At 42.0% G+C, this 15,910-nt stretch overlaps 1 protein-coding gene across 1 annotated transcript in view; it reads right to left on the bottom strand.

Moving 5' to 3' along the window:
- The window catches only part of LOC135558236 (tenascin-R-like), an 82,956-nt gene that overhangs the window by 59,744 nt on the left and 7,302 nt on the right, over positions 1-15,910 (bottom strand). Inside the window, exons 2-3 of the mRNA XM_064991963.1 lie at positions 3,608-4,155; positions 2,825-3,301 (exon numbers count right to left, since the gene is read on the bottom strand). Of these exons, the coding sequence (XP_064848035.1) occupies positions 2,825-3,301; positions 3,608-4,155 (1,025 nt within the window). The remainder of the gene's footprint in view (positions 1-2,824; positions 3,302-3,607; positions 4,156-15,910) is intronic.

Here is a 15,910-nt window from a genome sequence, read left to right as displayed (position 1 = left end):
AAATTGGTGCGCAAACTTCAGCTGCAAGTATTTTTCCATGTGATTGAGAGGAGAAAGCAGACTTCAACGAACGATATATCAATGAAGAGATATGTGAAAAACACCTTGAGGATTGATTCTAAAAAACGTTTGCCATGTTTCAGTCGATATTATGGAGAAAAAAAGTTTGGCGTTTTGGTGACTGAATTTTCGTTTTTTTTTGGTAGCAAAACGTGATGTACAAAACGGAGCGATTTCTCCTACACAAAGCATCTTTCAGGAAAAACTGAACATTTGCTATCTAACTGAGAGTCTCCTCATTGAAAACATCTGAAGTTCTTCAAAGGTAAATTATTTTATTTGAATGCTTTTCTTGTTTTTGTGAAAATGTTGCTGGCTGAATTCTAGGCTTATAGCTATGTTAGCTATCAATACTCTTACACAAATGCTTGTTTAGCTATAGTTCAATAGCATATTTTGAAAATCTGAGATGACAGTGTTGTTAACAAAAGTCTAAGCTCGAGAGCAAATATATTTATTTCATTTCATTTGCGATTTTCATGAATAGTTAACGTTGCGTTATGCTAATGAGCTTGAGGCTATAAATAGGATCCCGAATACGGGATTGCTCGTCGCATGAAGTTAAAAAAGACTGCTTACCATAACTTCTGTGAAAATTCACTATCTGTAGATATGATGGGATGCAGAGCCTTATTCCCCATTTACATTGTGACATAATATCTTATCTTCCTGCATTCTCCGCTACTGGATTGAGAGCATAGGGTTCCACAACGCAAGACAATGTGGAGGAGAGTCTCTCGTCAGAGATTTTGGAAGATGGCAAAATATGACCTTCTTATTCAAGACAGGTGTTACGTTTGTCGTCGGAATGTGACCAAAGCACAGCATGGAAAGTGTACATCTTTCTTTATTTTTTGATGAACACCAACAAAGCAACAAAAGAATACACAAACGTAACGTTCTGCAGGCTACCTAGTAACTGTGCCAAAACAAGATCCCACAAACTCAGGTGGAAAACTGGCTGCATAAGTATGATTCCCAATTAGAGACAACGATAGACAGCTGCCTCTGATTGGGAACCATACCCGGCCAACAAATAAATAGAAAACTAGAATGCCCACCCAAATCACACCCTGACCTAACCAAATAGAGAAATAAACAGGCTCTCTAAGGTCAGGGCGTGACAGTACCCTCTCCCCCCATAGGGGCGGACTCCGGCCGCAAAACCTGACTCTATGAGGGAGGGTCCGGGTGGGCATCTAGCCTCGGTGGCGGCTCCGGTTCGGAGCATAGATCCCGCTCCGCTTGCTAATTCCTCTGCTTCTGTGGAACCAGACCATGGATCGTCGCCGGAGGCTCCGGACCGTGGATCGTCGCTGGAGACTCTGGACTGCCGACCGTCGCTGGAGGCTCTGGACTGCAAACCGTCGCTGGAGGCTCTGGACTGCCGACCGTCTTGGATCATCACTAGAGGCTTCGTGCCATGGATCATCACTGGAGGCTTCGGGCCATGAATCATCATTGGAGGCTTCGGGCCATGGACCGTCCAGGAGGTTCTGGACCGTGGACCGTCTGAGGAGGTTCCAGACCGTGGACCATCTCAGGAGGTTCCGGACTGTGAAACGTTGTTGGAGGTTCCGGAATGTGAAACGTCGCCAGAAGCTCTGAACTGGGTACTGTCGCCGGAAGCTCTGGACTGGGTACTGTCGCCGGAAGCTCTGGACTGTGAATGCGCACTGGAGGCCTGATGCGTGGGACCGGTACGTCCGTCTTCGGAATGAGACCAAAGCGCAGCGTGGAAAGTGTACATCTTTCTTTATTTTTTGATGAACACCAACAAAACAACAAAAGAATACCCGAACGTAACGTTCTGCAGGCTACCTAGTAACTGTGCAAAAACAAGATCCCACAAACTCAAGTGGAAAACAGGCTGCCTAAGTATGATTCCCAATCAGAGACAACAATAGACAGCTGCCTCTGATTGGGAACCATACCCGGCCAACAAAGAAACAGAAAACTAGAATGCCCACCCAAATCACACCCTGACCTAACCAAATAGAGAAATAAACAGGGCGTGACAACAGGAGAAACATGTTGTTTTATTTAGTTACTTTCTCCTCAACTTGTTTCTATAACCTTCCAGCAAGGCAAGCTATCTTACAGTGCAGCTAAAGCTCGGACAGGGCTCTCCCATGTAATTCCTTGAAAGCTACTGTCCTGTAGATTTCCACTGCAACCCCAGTTGTTACTAACCTGATTCCACTTATCAACCAGCTAATTATTAGAATCAGGTTTGCTAGATTAGGGTTGGAGTGAAAACCAGGACAGTAGCTCTCCAGGAACGGGGTTGGAGAACCCTGAGCTAGGCTATACTGTAGCTAGTGACCTCCACCTAATAATTATAATCAAAACAAACGTCATTACCATTAAAAAGAACTAAAACGGGAGGCAACAGTCATAAAATATAATTGGCTCATCAGCCATTATTAAAATAGTACTTTATTATTTACAAGTTGCTCTTACTCTGGCCGGACTGAAGAAGAAGGATGTATGTGGCATCCGTCTCACAACGGAGCCTTCAACAGCAAGGGGTCATTGCGATTCCACTCCATTGAGGACCGTCACCATTCAAGTGAATGACATCCGGCGCAACGTAACCGAGTGCTTATAGTTAATGTGAATGAGGCTTGTCTCAAATAACCAAATATCCACCCATATATATCCACTCTTGGAAACTACAATAGCAAAAAGCTTTTTTAAGTAAATGAATACCTCTCTAAGAGGAGCTACTGTCTGTTTTCCTACGGTTTCCTCTTTCTCTCACCTGCAGAGCAGTCTTCTCCAGCGAAGCCATCTTGGCAGACACAGAAGCCTTCTTTACAAATGCCCTTCTGACTACAGTTGTTGGCGCAGTAGGCCAAGGAGCAGTCTTCTCCTACGTATCCCGGGCGACACTGGCAGGTTCCGTTGGTGCACAGGCCCTGGTCAGAACAGTCATTGAGGCAGCGACCCAGTGTACAGTCCTCTCCAGTGAAGTTCTCCTCACAGATACACTCCCCATCCATGCACAGCCCTCGACCGGAGCAGTCCGCCGGGCAGCGGGGCTCTGAGCAGTTGTCCCCCCCGAAGTCACGGTCACACACACACTCACCCTCCATACACACTCCCTGTCCGGAGCAGTTGTCTGGGCAGCGCGGCTCAGAGCAGTTCTTGCCCGTCCAGCCGTCCTCACACACACAGCCACACAGGTCCATTTTGAAGCTGCCATGGCCACTGCACTGGGGAATAAAGTCCAGGTGACCTAGAGGAAGAAAGGAGGACACAAAACAACATCACTAAAGATACCGTATGGCTTTCTAATGTCAACATCATCTGTTGTAACAGTGTACATTTTTTATTTTTTTTAACCAAATAACAGTCTAAAATAAAACTATGACCACTAAAAATCGCCAGGCTTTCATATCCTGGTGCTCTCTACTCAAACCAAGATGCTCAGTAACTGAATGAAATGAAACCCTGACATTCCACATTGGCCTCAAATTAGCCTATGACCAGGGTACAGTAGCTCTAATAATACTGTCAAGCTGTACTATTATTCCCTACTTACCCATGGCTGAACTCTCTCCACAGCCACAGTTACCAGAGCTGCACTGTGCTCTCAGCAGCAACACCTCTCTCTCCAGCATCTCGATGCGGATGGCCAGCTGCTGCACGATGTTGGCTGTAGGACAGGCGCAGGCCTGTTTGGGGATGTTGATGCGGTGGGTGAAGATGACCTGGCTGTCTGCATCCACTGTCTGCTCTGTGAACTCCGTGGCGCCCTCCCCACCCTCACTGGACACAGCCCCTCTGGTGGCCTGGCTAGGTAGAGGCACTGCTGAGTCCAGATCCACTGAGCACAGAGACTCTAGGGGCACGTTGATGTTGTACACATGGTTGAAGACCATTGGCTGGTCCTTGATGGTCTGGTTGTTAGATTGGCTGGTGGGGCCATCTGAAGGTGCCTGTCGTCTGACCCTGATGGTCCGGACCAGCTTCCCCTGCTCGCCGGACGGGGATAGAGCAGCCTGGGTCCCCAGAAGGAGTAGAACCTGGCCCAGCAGCCAGCCTCGTACAGGGCTCATGGTGAACCACCACGGTGTTAGAGCCTCGTACCTAGAGATCGGGCTCTCCTGACACCACCGTGCTTACCGGCAGACTTCCGATAGGATCTACAGGGAAGAGATAATAGTGAAAAACTGTGATGGGTGGTTGAGTAGGGTGTTGGGGTTTGCCTCTGTTCCAAAAATTGAAACTAGTCTTTGATCTATTGTGAAAGAATAATTGGCTGTGGAAAAGAACTGGATGCTTATGCGATGTTCAGAACGCCTAAATATATTTCTGCACACAATACCAAATATTTGATCTTTCCCACAGGATATGGAAGTCGAAATATTGAGCACATAGAACATGTTGATACAGGGATTCAATAGAGCCATGGCTTTAGTGATTTTTCCTTCTACTGTAATCCTCTCACAGGAACAAACCGCAGAATGAATCACATTGAGGGACTGCTTCCAAACTAGAAAAGCCCCTGGTCAGAAAGTGATTATCTGCGATGACATTTTACCATCTCTGTGAGACAGACTAGACAGAGGGCTTTTCTAAAACGATGAAGTATTTTATCAAAGCTCAATCAGCAGAATAAAAGTGAGACTTACACTAAATGACACATGCTCTCTGTTCATGGGAGAACAATTCATTTTTTAGAGGACACAAATTGAACTGTGTATAAGGTTGTGTCTCTCAGATGTATCTTTAGGAAGTCAAACACAGCATGCCATGACGCCTGCGGGGTCTGAATACTTAAAGCCTTTTTCAAAAGAATATATCTGATTGAAAATCTGCTTATTTTTTTTAAACTGAAATGGGAAGTCAACCTTTCATATTATTCTCGTTTTTTTTTTTATCAGAAAGCAGGGCAATTCCCCTAGACTGCATATTTGAAACCAACCACAGGCATGAGGTTTGCAGTTCATGTCATTACTGCTAATCTTTAAAGGTTACTTATGAGCACTGCACCCTCAGGTTGAGAACATACAACTGACTTGGCGCATGTGTGCTGAACTGAAACAGTCATTATAAAACTGAAGACGAGACGGTGTGTAAGTCACTCCAGGTATTTGAGAGTTGGGAGATATGTTCAATTATAAACTGGGTGGTTCGAGCCCTGAATGCTGATTGGCTGACAGCCATGGTATATCAGATCCTATACCACGGGTAGAACAAAACATTTATTTTTACTGCTCTAATTACATTGGTAACCAGTTTATAATGGCAATAAGGCACCTCGGGGGTTTGTGGTATATGGCCAATATTCCACGGCTGAGGGCTGTATCCAGGCACTCCGTGTTGCGTCGTGCGTATGAACAGCTCTTAGCCATGGTATATTGGCCATATACCACACCACCTCGTGCCTTATTGCTTAAATATACTTTGTGATATACTGTAACATATTAGGTTCAGCTGCTATATGATCATATATGACTTTGGCCTTGGGACAGGTACATTTTTAACCCCTCCCCCCGCCCGTAGATAATAGGAAGTGTCCTCATTTGAAAAACCCAAGCCATCTAACCAGCGAATCCACCAAATCAATGAGAACCAGAAAGATGAGAAATAAATCAAATGGACAAAATTATTTTCATACCCATTAACTAGTGCAGGGTTCCTTTGATTAAAGTGAAACGTGTTACATGCAGTTCTATAGTCAAATTGACATATTCAATAAAAGGCCCTGAATGGCTCTCTGACTCACTCTCAGCCACACACATGGGACTTGCATAATGGTCTTGCTCCTCTATGCCACAGCAACTGAGATCCACCAAGTTTAGTTTAGTTTATTTGCACAAATATGCATACTGTGAGTAAAAAACATACTGTTTTACCTACTTTATATGTACATACTGTAGTCATGGATTCTAGTCATGGATCATCCTACATAACTACTCTGTACACACCTTTTCTTTGCATATACTGCCAATATTCTCTATACACACCATATGCTATATAATTGCGTGTTCTGATGTTGCTCGTTCTGATATTTCTTAATTTATTTTTTACTTTTTTACTGTTGAAACATAAGCATTTCACTGCACCCGCGATAACATCTGAAAAGCTGTGTACGTGACAATTCACTTTGATTTGATGCCCTCATTGCCCTGCTTTCCAGCTCAGGCATCATATGGGCTAAATGTATTGAAGTTGTATAGAGAGACTACAAACTCATAGGACGTTTTCCTCAGGTATTTAGGTCTCTACATTTGCAGTGGGCCCACATCGTTTGGAGACAATTGGGTTTCGTCAAGGCCTGTTGTCAGGCCTCAATTAGGATGCCTCTCAATTAGAAGCGACAAAGAGGAGGATGAGGATCAACGGCTCGGGGCAACACCATTGACTATCTCAATTTACTCTTCAAGAGCAAGGTGTTTTATCACGCATTTCCGCCCTGGATGCACTTAATGGTCATCCTCCTGACGTGACCGTAATGAGAACTGACAGCGTGGCGACTAACAATCCTACGTCCTCCGGGCTGCCTACTGCTGAACGGGTGGAAGTGAGGAGGCACTGTGGGAGCTGGGAGCACGTTGACAAGTAAGGAAATTATTTTGGCACTACTATGGCATATTGCCATTTAAGGCTATATCTTGTAATGACTAGTAGTGTGAAAGTGAGTAGAGAACCAGAAAGGGAGATGACCAGAAAAGAATAGTGTCAGTTTTCCTGGAAGTGGTCATTTTCTCTGGAAATTGAATGTGAATTGGTTCTCCCAATTCAGCCCCCTGCTAGCTGGAATGATAAAAAAACACTGAGGCATAAAGCAATTCTGCTCAAAGTTTATGATCATGAACCCTATAAAACTGGCTGCCAGAAACAATATCAAATATACAAACTGTACTTTACATAATACACATTTGGGTACACCCTCTGACAACACACTCTGACAGGACACTCAGTAAGCACCGACAGCTTTGGGATGCCATTGTCAAGCACTACGCAAAATCAATAAGTGACCTGAGCAGGCAAATAATTCACCAGAAGAAAGTCATTTTAATTTCACCGTGCACCCAAAAGCACGCTTAAAAGTGTGTTTTAAAAAGAGTTGAAAAGCCTGGATTTTTGTCAGATACGTATTTTCTTTCAGAGCCATGAGCTGAATATCCCTTTCATCCAAAGCTTTCTTTTTATGGCTCAGGCTGGAGATGATACAAGAAAAGAGTTGAAATATGCATACTCCAATTATGCAAAGATTCAGGTTTTGTCTTAACGATGTAGAGAGAGAGGTCTAAAAAGAGAACTTTTCTTATAAAGTTGCATTGAAGGCAGTGAAGAGGGATGACTCACGAGAGTCGACAGTAGAGTGCTTCACTTTCACTGGAGACAAATGCTCCACTCCTCATCACAGATCACAGAGGAACAAAAGCAGAGTATCAGCACAGGCAATAATGAAAACACAAATCTTGTCATGCATTTTAAGCCGCCATTCCAATAACAAATGTACTGAGCCTCCCCTATGTCCCGTCCATCTACTTTCACCTTGAACATAACATTACCATCAAGCTCGACCATGAAATAACTCCTGTCTGTTGACGACCAATAGCACTTTTCAGTCTTACAGAGAACAGGTACCAGGACGCCTGGGGCTTGATTGAAATGTCAGGACAAGGAGCATGTATGACAAAAGCTCAAGTGGAATAAATAGCATGTCTGGACGTTTGAAAAATAGAATTCGGTGCTGAGCCTGTGGGCCAGCCGTAACGTTGCTGGTCAGTCACACTGCTCCCCACTGCAGAACGGGGTTCAATCGCTGTGTCCACCTTTCCTACTGTTCTCCAACTTGACTGTCTTCCCCATCTGTTTCCAACTGTCTAAATAAAAATGTACAAATATATACAGTATGTAACAAAATATATGTAATTCTATTACAGTTATTTTATACCTGTGTAGTAATGGTGAAATTACACAAGTAACACCATTGTTCTGTTGTAGGTTTGTGGTAGATTGTTGTAGGTTGGTACAACTGTTGTATGTTGTTAAATATATGCAAACATTTGTTTATGTGTGTAGCCTAGTGGTTAGAGCGTTGGACTAGTAACTGGAAGGTTGCAAGTTCAAACCCCCGAGCTGACAAGGTACAAATCTGTCGTTCTGCCCCTGAACAGGCAGTTCACCCACTGTTCTTAGGCCGTCATTGAAAATAAGAATTTGTTCTTAACTGACTTGACTCGTTAAATAAATAAAGAATATGATGTTTATGGTTATGATGCAAATGGAAAATGTGTCAGTGTCTGATCTGATCAACAGTAATCAAAATCCTGGGGTGTCCTTGTGTTTTTTGTGAAATTGTCCTATGACACTGACTCTGAGTGTATTTACCATCTAATGCGTCATCAATAGAGAAATACTGTAGGGAAGTATTAAAAGAAAATGTACAGTAATATGCTGAAAACTACATGGTGGTAACACCAACTAGTGTAGGTCAAGAAATACATGAACCTTTCCCTTAACATAACACAGAATCCTATTTATTAAAACTTGAGAAGCCTAAATCATAATGTAATAAAGAGATAGCAGAGATGCTGCAATTGCAACCTTTCAGTGTGCAATGAGTGACATTCTGAATTACCTGCAGTCAGGTTTTATATTAGACAAAAAGGCACAAAGATCAATTTCTCAGAAATTGAAGAAGAATATGAAGGCTGGGATACACCACAAAGCCAGGCCCGGATAATTGTTAGAAATAAATCATGTTACTAGGCTACCTCTTGTTTTATATATACTTCTAATAAACTTCAAAACTTTCATCTGACGAGAATATACTTTTTGTAAAATGTGTCTATACAACACCTTGCTCCCATTTCGATCTTCTTTCATTTCTCATTCAGCTGCCATTACACTGAGAGGTTCTTAAAGAGGGGTTACACAAGCTATTACAGCACATGCTGCATTATATATGAAAGCGACATTGATGTTCCTTCCCTCCCTGGTGCCGTGCTAGATCACAGTGTCACCCGGCACCCTCAGGGAATAGCATCCTTGTTGTAACACTGAGGCGACGCTCTGCATATCTTTATACACTTTATAAGCTTATCTGAGTGGGACAGAGGCCTAAAGCCTTTTGACTCCTCCTGCCCAGCCCCCTCTTTTCCCAGTACTGAACATTGTGAGATGTTTTAAAATCCACATGTGTATATCTTTCCCCTTGAGGACTTTCTATCTACAAAAAAATGCCTGCCTTGGTGGCTTAGTGGCTGCCTGGATCTTTCAGGAGGTCAAATTGCCTGTTTAACATACTGTACTAGGGGAATGAAGTGTCACTATTTCTTCATACCCAGTGTCCTGTGTCACAATAGAACATGGGGGGGGGGGCAAAGCACCAGAGCAATTCTGTAATGCTGCTACAGATGTAGGATCTTAATTTTGTTGCTGAACATTTTCCTGTGCCGCAGGAAACGCAGATGAGCTTCGTGACTTACATAAATTCACTGAAAACCCCCACTAACACACAGTTGTATTAACAGTATTGCACGTTTCATGTAGCCTAATACTGGCCAGCTACTAGCCTAACCACCAATCAAGCAACATTATGGACTAAACATGAAAATCCTGTTGCTAAAGGGTTCATTTGCTGCCACAATACTGGTCGAATTAAGATCGATCCTATACCTGTTCCTTTCCCCCCTGGTTCTGTTCAACTCCATCTTTCTCTTGAGATCTCTCAAACTGTCCTCCTTTATTTCACACAGTATACAGTATCTGTCCAGACCAGAGCTGCTGAATAAAGAGATGTCTGCATGTATGGTGCTGAATCCCTAATGGAGCTGGGTTGCTACAGAGCTCTGTCAGGCTCTGGCTAACCGCAGACAGACCCAGGCCCTGGGAAGTGAATCTGTAACCCCTATTTGCACAGGTTAATGTGCAAACACCCTGACATGTTCACTATACCAATAGCCAGCCTCCACTGGCACTCTGCCCCTCTACCTTGTAAATCTCTCTCTAGCAACATTACAATTCTACACTGAGTTTACAAAAGATTAAGAACACCTGCTCTTTCCATGACATAGACTGACCAAGTGAATCCAGATGAAAGCTATGATCCTTTATTGATGTCACTTGTTAAAGTCACCTCAATCGGTACAGATGAAGGGAAGGAGACTGGTTAAAGAAGAAGATTTTAAGTCTTGAGACAATTGAGACATGGATTGTGTATAAGTTCCTTTCAGAGGGTGAATAGGCAAGACAACATATTTAAGTGTCTTTAAGTGGTAGTAGGTGCCAGGCACACCGGTTTGAGTAAAAAATTGCAAATCTGCTGGGTTTTTCACGCTTAACAGTTTTACGTGTGTATCAAGAATGGTCCATCACCCAAAGGCCATCCAACTTGACACAACTGTGGGAAGCATTGGAATCAATATAGGCCTTCATCCCTGTGGAACACTTTCAACACTTTCCATGCCACGATGAATTGAGGCTGTTCCTTGGGGCAAAAGGGAGGGTGCAACTCAACATTAGGAAGGTGTTCCTAATATTTGGTATACTCAGTGTATTCTCATTACTCCAGCTGCACTTGGCAAATTGCCTTGTATTTCAGGATCATTGGCCACTGTTCATTTGCAGCACCTGCAACCTATAGGGGTTGAAGGTCTCTTCTTCTCCTCACTCCTTAGGCCATTTTTGCAGAAGTATACATACCAATACTACTCACATTGTTAAAAAAAGTATATCTTAACACATTATATTTGGAGAAGTTTCCTGTCTACAAATGATGTACATTCTATATTTCCAAATGAAGTAAGGACCTTATCAGTCCTCAATAGCCTTCAAAAAATATTACCTAACACAGGCTGTGTCCCAACTGACACCCTCTTCCTTATACAGTGCACTACTTTTAACCAAAGTCCATAGAGCTCTGTGGTCAAAAGTAGTAGAACTTTATAGGGAACATGGTGTCATGTTGGAAACAGCCACGGTGCATTTAAATGAAGAATCACTGGGTTTATGACGCTATGATTCAGGACGAATTGAATTTCATATTTGTATCACCAGAACAAGGCTGTATTATCTCAGATCAGAGGCTGCAGGCATACTGGGGCTGGGCGCCATGGTGATGGCTTTTAGATGAACTACTTCTTCTATTGTGATGTATTGTTTCAGAGCCATATATTTAGGATATGTCTAAATATATGGCTATGTATTGTTTTCTTTTTATGCTAATTTTGTCATGATGTAAGTTTGTTTTGCCCGAGCCTAAAATAACACATTTACAGTACGAGGAAATATGGATTCAAAAATAATGATTGTGTTATCTAGAGGGTGGCTTTTTGAGTGGATGTATGTTATTTCACTAAAAGACGTAATTCTGTCCCTTGAGTCCTGCAGCAGTTTGCTGGGCCTTAACCAGCTAAGTGTAGTCCTCAAGTATTTGATAAGGGAATCCCCATTTAGTATATGTAAAGCCAATGACTGCCAATGAGTCAGACACTATGGCATTCCAATGAACCCATGTTTGTGTAACTCCTCTTTCTTTGCAAACCTGACAGTGAATCCCACTTATACAAAGCATACAATAATCTGTCAATGCTGTGGCCTGACAACCACTAATATCCTCCTCCTCCCTCGTAAGCTACATCACTGTTCTGATCCAACCCAAACAGCCCGGTCTCCATAACCCCCTCTCCTAAGTCATTTTTTTCAGAAGAGTCTGTTTCCTGTGGGCCAGAACTGGCTGTTATTGTTCTTCCTGTCATTATAATTTGAAATGTCTTCTCTATGCCTTTGTGCCACGAGAAAGAATCAGGGGTTAAGGTAGTTAGAAATGAGGGCGCAACACAACAACATAATACCACAAAGTGTCAGAGACATGATCAAATAAATACAGGAATCAAGACGGGATAAATGTGTTTTGTTGTTGGTGCCTGTTTGAGTTAGATGCCAAACCAGAGGAAATCATAAATCATTTTTACCTGGTTGGGATTTCATTCAATCATCAAAATAAGTTTCTATACACATCACAGTGATACACTGATTTTACTTGGAAGGTGTAACATGATATTTTATGGAATGATATCAATATGAAATAAATGAAATAAAGTGAAATAAAGTGCATAATAAATAATAAATGAAATAAAGTGCAAACTTCCTGTGTGCAACCAGCAATGTTTATCTTCCACACTTGTAAATGGAAATTTGTCTGTGAGAACTACTCAGAATCACCTTGTGAAGATCCACTGAAAGTAAGTTACATGTCAACTCAGATAGGGTTAAAAAATAACACAGTGCAAGAAGAAGGGAAAAAAGTCTGTCTACATGCTCCGAGAAAAGTTGGACATTGAATCGACTGTCATAAATATTGAACACTTCCTGATGGGATGCAACAATGGTCAGAGGAACATGCGTGTACCGATAGGATGCATGGGGAGGGAGCAGCTCTGTTTTGTACCATCAAAACTGTGATTATAAAGATGAAGTTTACATACACCTTAGAAAATACATTTAAACTCAGTTTTTCACAATTCCTGACATTTATTCTGAGTATAAATTCCCTGTCGTAACAAACATAACGATGGTCATTATGGCCAAACAGTTCTATTTTTGTTTCATCAGACCAGAGGACATTTCTCCAAAAGTACAATTTTTGTCCCCATGTGCAGTTACAAACCGTAGTCTGGCTTTTTTATGGTGGTTTTGCAGCAATGGCTTCTTCCTTGCTGAGCAGCCTTTCAAGTTATGTCGATATAGGACCCGTTTTACTGTGGATACTTTTGCACCTGTTCCTTCAGCATCGTCACAAGGTCCTTTGCTGTTGTTCTGGGATTGATTTGCACTTTTCGCACCAAAGTATGCTCATCTATAGGAGACAGAACGTGTCTCCTTCCTGAGTAGTATGACGGCTGCGTGGTCCCATGGTGTTTATACTTGCCTATTATTGTTGGTACAGATTGAACGTGGTACCTTCAGGCGTTTGGAAATTGCTCCCAAGGATGAACCAGACTTTTTTTCTGAGGTCTTGGCTGATTTCTTTTGATTTTCCCATAGTGTCAAGCAAAGAGGCACTGAAATACATCCACAGGTACACCTCCAATTACCTCAAATTATGTCAATTAGCCTATCAGAAGCTTCTAAAGCCATGACATAATTTTCTGGAATTTCTCAAGCTGTTTAAAGGCACAGTCAACATAATGTATGTAAACTTCTGACTCACTGGAATTGTGATACAGTGAATTATAAGTGAAATAATCTGTATGTAAACAATTGTTGGAAAAATGTATTGTGTCATGCAAAAAGTAGATGTCCTAACTGACTTGCCAAAACTATAGTTTGTTAACAAGAAATTTGAAAAACTAGTTTTAATGACTCCAACCTAAGTGTATGTAAACTTCTGACTTCAACTGTATGTAACAGCCAGACAACATAGTTGAAATTAATCCTTTAAAATCAATAGATCAATATATCCCCAAGCAACCAGGAGAGAGTGAGTGGTCAGTTATAGGCTGTTTCACATCTGGCCGTGATTGGGAGTCCCATATGGTGCAGCACAATTGGCCCAGCGTCATCCGGGTTTGGCCGGGGTAGGCCATCACTGTAAGTAATAATTTGTTCTTAATAACTGACTTGCCTAGTCAAATAAAGGTTCATTTAAAAATATATTATGTACATATTATGTACTAATCTGTGGGTAAAGCAATGTTGCGATTCGAACCCAACAAGACATGGATTCCCTTAGAGGAAAAAACTACTTGGAGATGCAAATGAGAGCAACGAACAGCTGAAAGATATCCAGGAAAACATTGCTAAATGCTCTCAATGCTCTCAATGCTCACCAAAGCAAACTGTCAAAATCTATTGTTAAAAAAAGTAGATTTGCTCGAAGGGAAAGTAGAGTACAGACAAAAGTGGAGAAATAAGACAACAAAATTGGCCTCTGGAAACAAATGTGCAAACTTTAGAAGATGAACTTGACCAGTTAGAAAACAGAACAACACAAAATAATATGAGAATATTGTCTTTACCGGAAGATGAAAAAAAAGTAGACCTTTCCAGCTAAGTATTCAAGCTGATATCTGAGAAGCTTGGCAGGTACACTAACATTCAAAAGTTTGGGTTCACTTAGAAATGTCCTTTTATTTGAAAGAAAAACACATTTTTTTGTCCATTAAAATAACATCAAAATGATCAGAAATACATTGTAGACATTGTAATGTTGTAAATGACTACTGTAGCTGGAAACGGCAGATATTTTATGGAATATCTACATAGGTGTACAGAGGCCCATTTTCAGCAACCTTCACTCCTGTGTTTCACACTCCTGTGTTAGCTAATCCAAGTTTATAATTTTAAAAGCTAATTGATCATTAAAAAACCCTTTTGCAATTATGTTAGCACAGCTGAAAATTGTTGTTCTGATTAAAGAAGCAATACAACTGGCCTTCTTTAGACTAGTTGAGAATCTGAAACAGAAGAACTCTAAATACCCTTAAGTGGTAATAATTAAGCTGTGCAACTATCAGTACAAAGTCAACATTCTGAAGGCATAGGGGGGAAAGGAAATCAAAATCCATGGCAAGTGCATTGATTGGTCCAGAACCTGTCTGCTAAGCTGAGGAAAAAATGCAAGAAATTCATTCGGATTCACCAGAGGAAAAAGGAATCAAGTCTCAACTGTGATTCCCGGCAGTACTGTGGGTATGGAAGAGAGCACAGGGAATGGAGTTCACAAGCGCCGATGAAGCCCTGAACAGGCTGTAGAAAACCTTTCCAATTGAAAGAAAGCTCAATTCCCTGAGGAGAGGTAGAAGCAGAAAAGAAGAGAAAAGCACACTAGGCTACATACAGTGATGCCCAAACCCAGCTTATTGTAAATTGAGACAATATTCTTTCCCTCTCACCCCAATACAATCTATTACCCATGCAATTGTTCTTCTCCAGGAAGTAACAATAGAATTAGCCAATGATATACATGTCACTGAAAAGACAATATAAGAGGAAATATAGCATGTAAGTCAAAAATTGTCAATAATTGTTCTATGGATGTGTGTGTATGTTGGCAAGTGTGGGTCTGTGAACGATGTGAATATGTACATGTACAGGAGGGCGGGAGAGAATGGGTGTGCGGAGGAATAGGGTGTATGTTGTGTGTGAATGAATGAGAATGGATGAATAATCAATGTATCGAGGGGTGCAAATGTGTCTGAGAAGAAGGGAGGGGGTAGATGGAGGTTGGGATAAACTTGGTCTGGGTGAGTAAAGGAGGGCAAGGATGGAAGGAAGTGATAAGCTTGGTTGGGGGGGGAAAGGGTGAGTAAAGATGGGAGGGGGGATAAGCTTTGCTTGGGTGGGGTAAAGGGAGGAAAACTGGGAGGGGGTGGTGGAGAGAGATATATTTAGTTTGGGAGAGAGAGAGAAGGACTTAATTATATTACAGCGTAAACCTGTTTTAAAATTAATACGATTTCTGGACAGATTAGAAAAGGATGTTGAATCATTATTATTCCTGGTTTGTTATTACAACTAATTTAATGGTTGTTATTGGTGAGAATGGAGAAGGGCTATGTCCAGGGGATTGGGATGGGCTGACTGGGAGAACATAAGACACTTCTCTGAGGTGTGTGTGGGGCCTCCAATCATCCCATTTCAGTCTCTCGGAGGACCCTCTCACCCCAAGTAGACCCCCACCAGCCACTCTACTATAATTTAATTTCAGGGCTATACAAACTAACCACAGTACTTAAGTGGCAGTCTTTAATCAAATGTATGTACAATGTATCCACAGTTTTATGGGGGGGCTCATTAGGAGAGTGCTACGGAATCTAGTTGATAGGTAATCGACTAGCCGGACTGTTCCCCAGACTCCGCATGTAGGGATTTGTACAAT

This window comes from Oncorhynchus masou, chromosome 17 (genome assembly GCF_036934945.1).
Source record: "Oncorhynchus masou masou isolate Uvic2021 chromosome 17, UVic_Omas_1.1, whole genome shotgun sequence".
NCBI lineage: Eukaryota > Metazoa > Chordata > Actinopteri > Salmoniformes > Salmonidae > Oncorhynchus > Oncorhynchus masou.
This window is presented reverse-complemented; position numbering and strand designations above follow the sequence as displayed.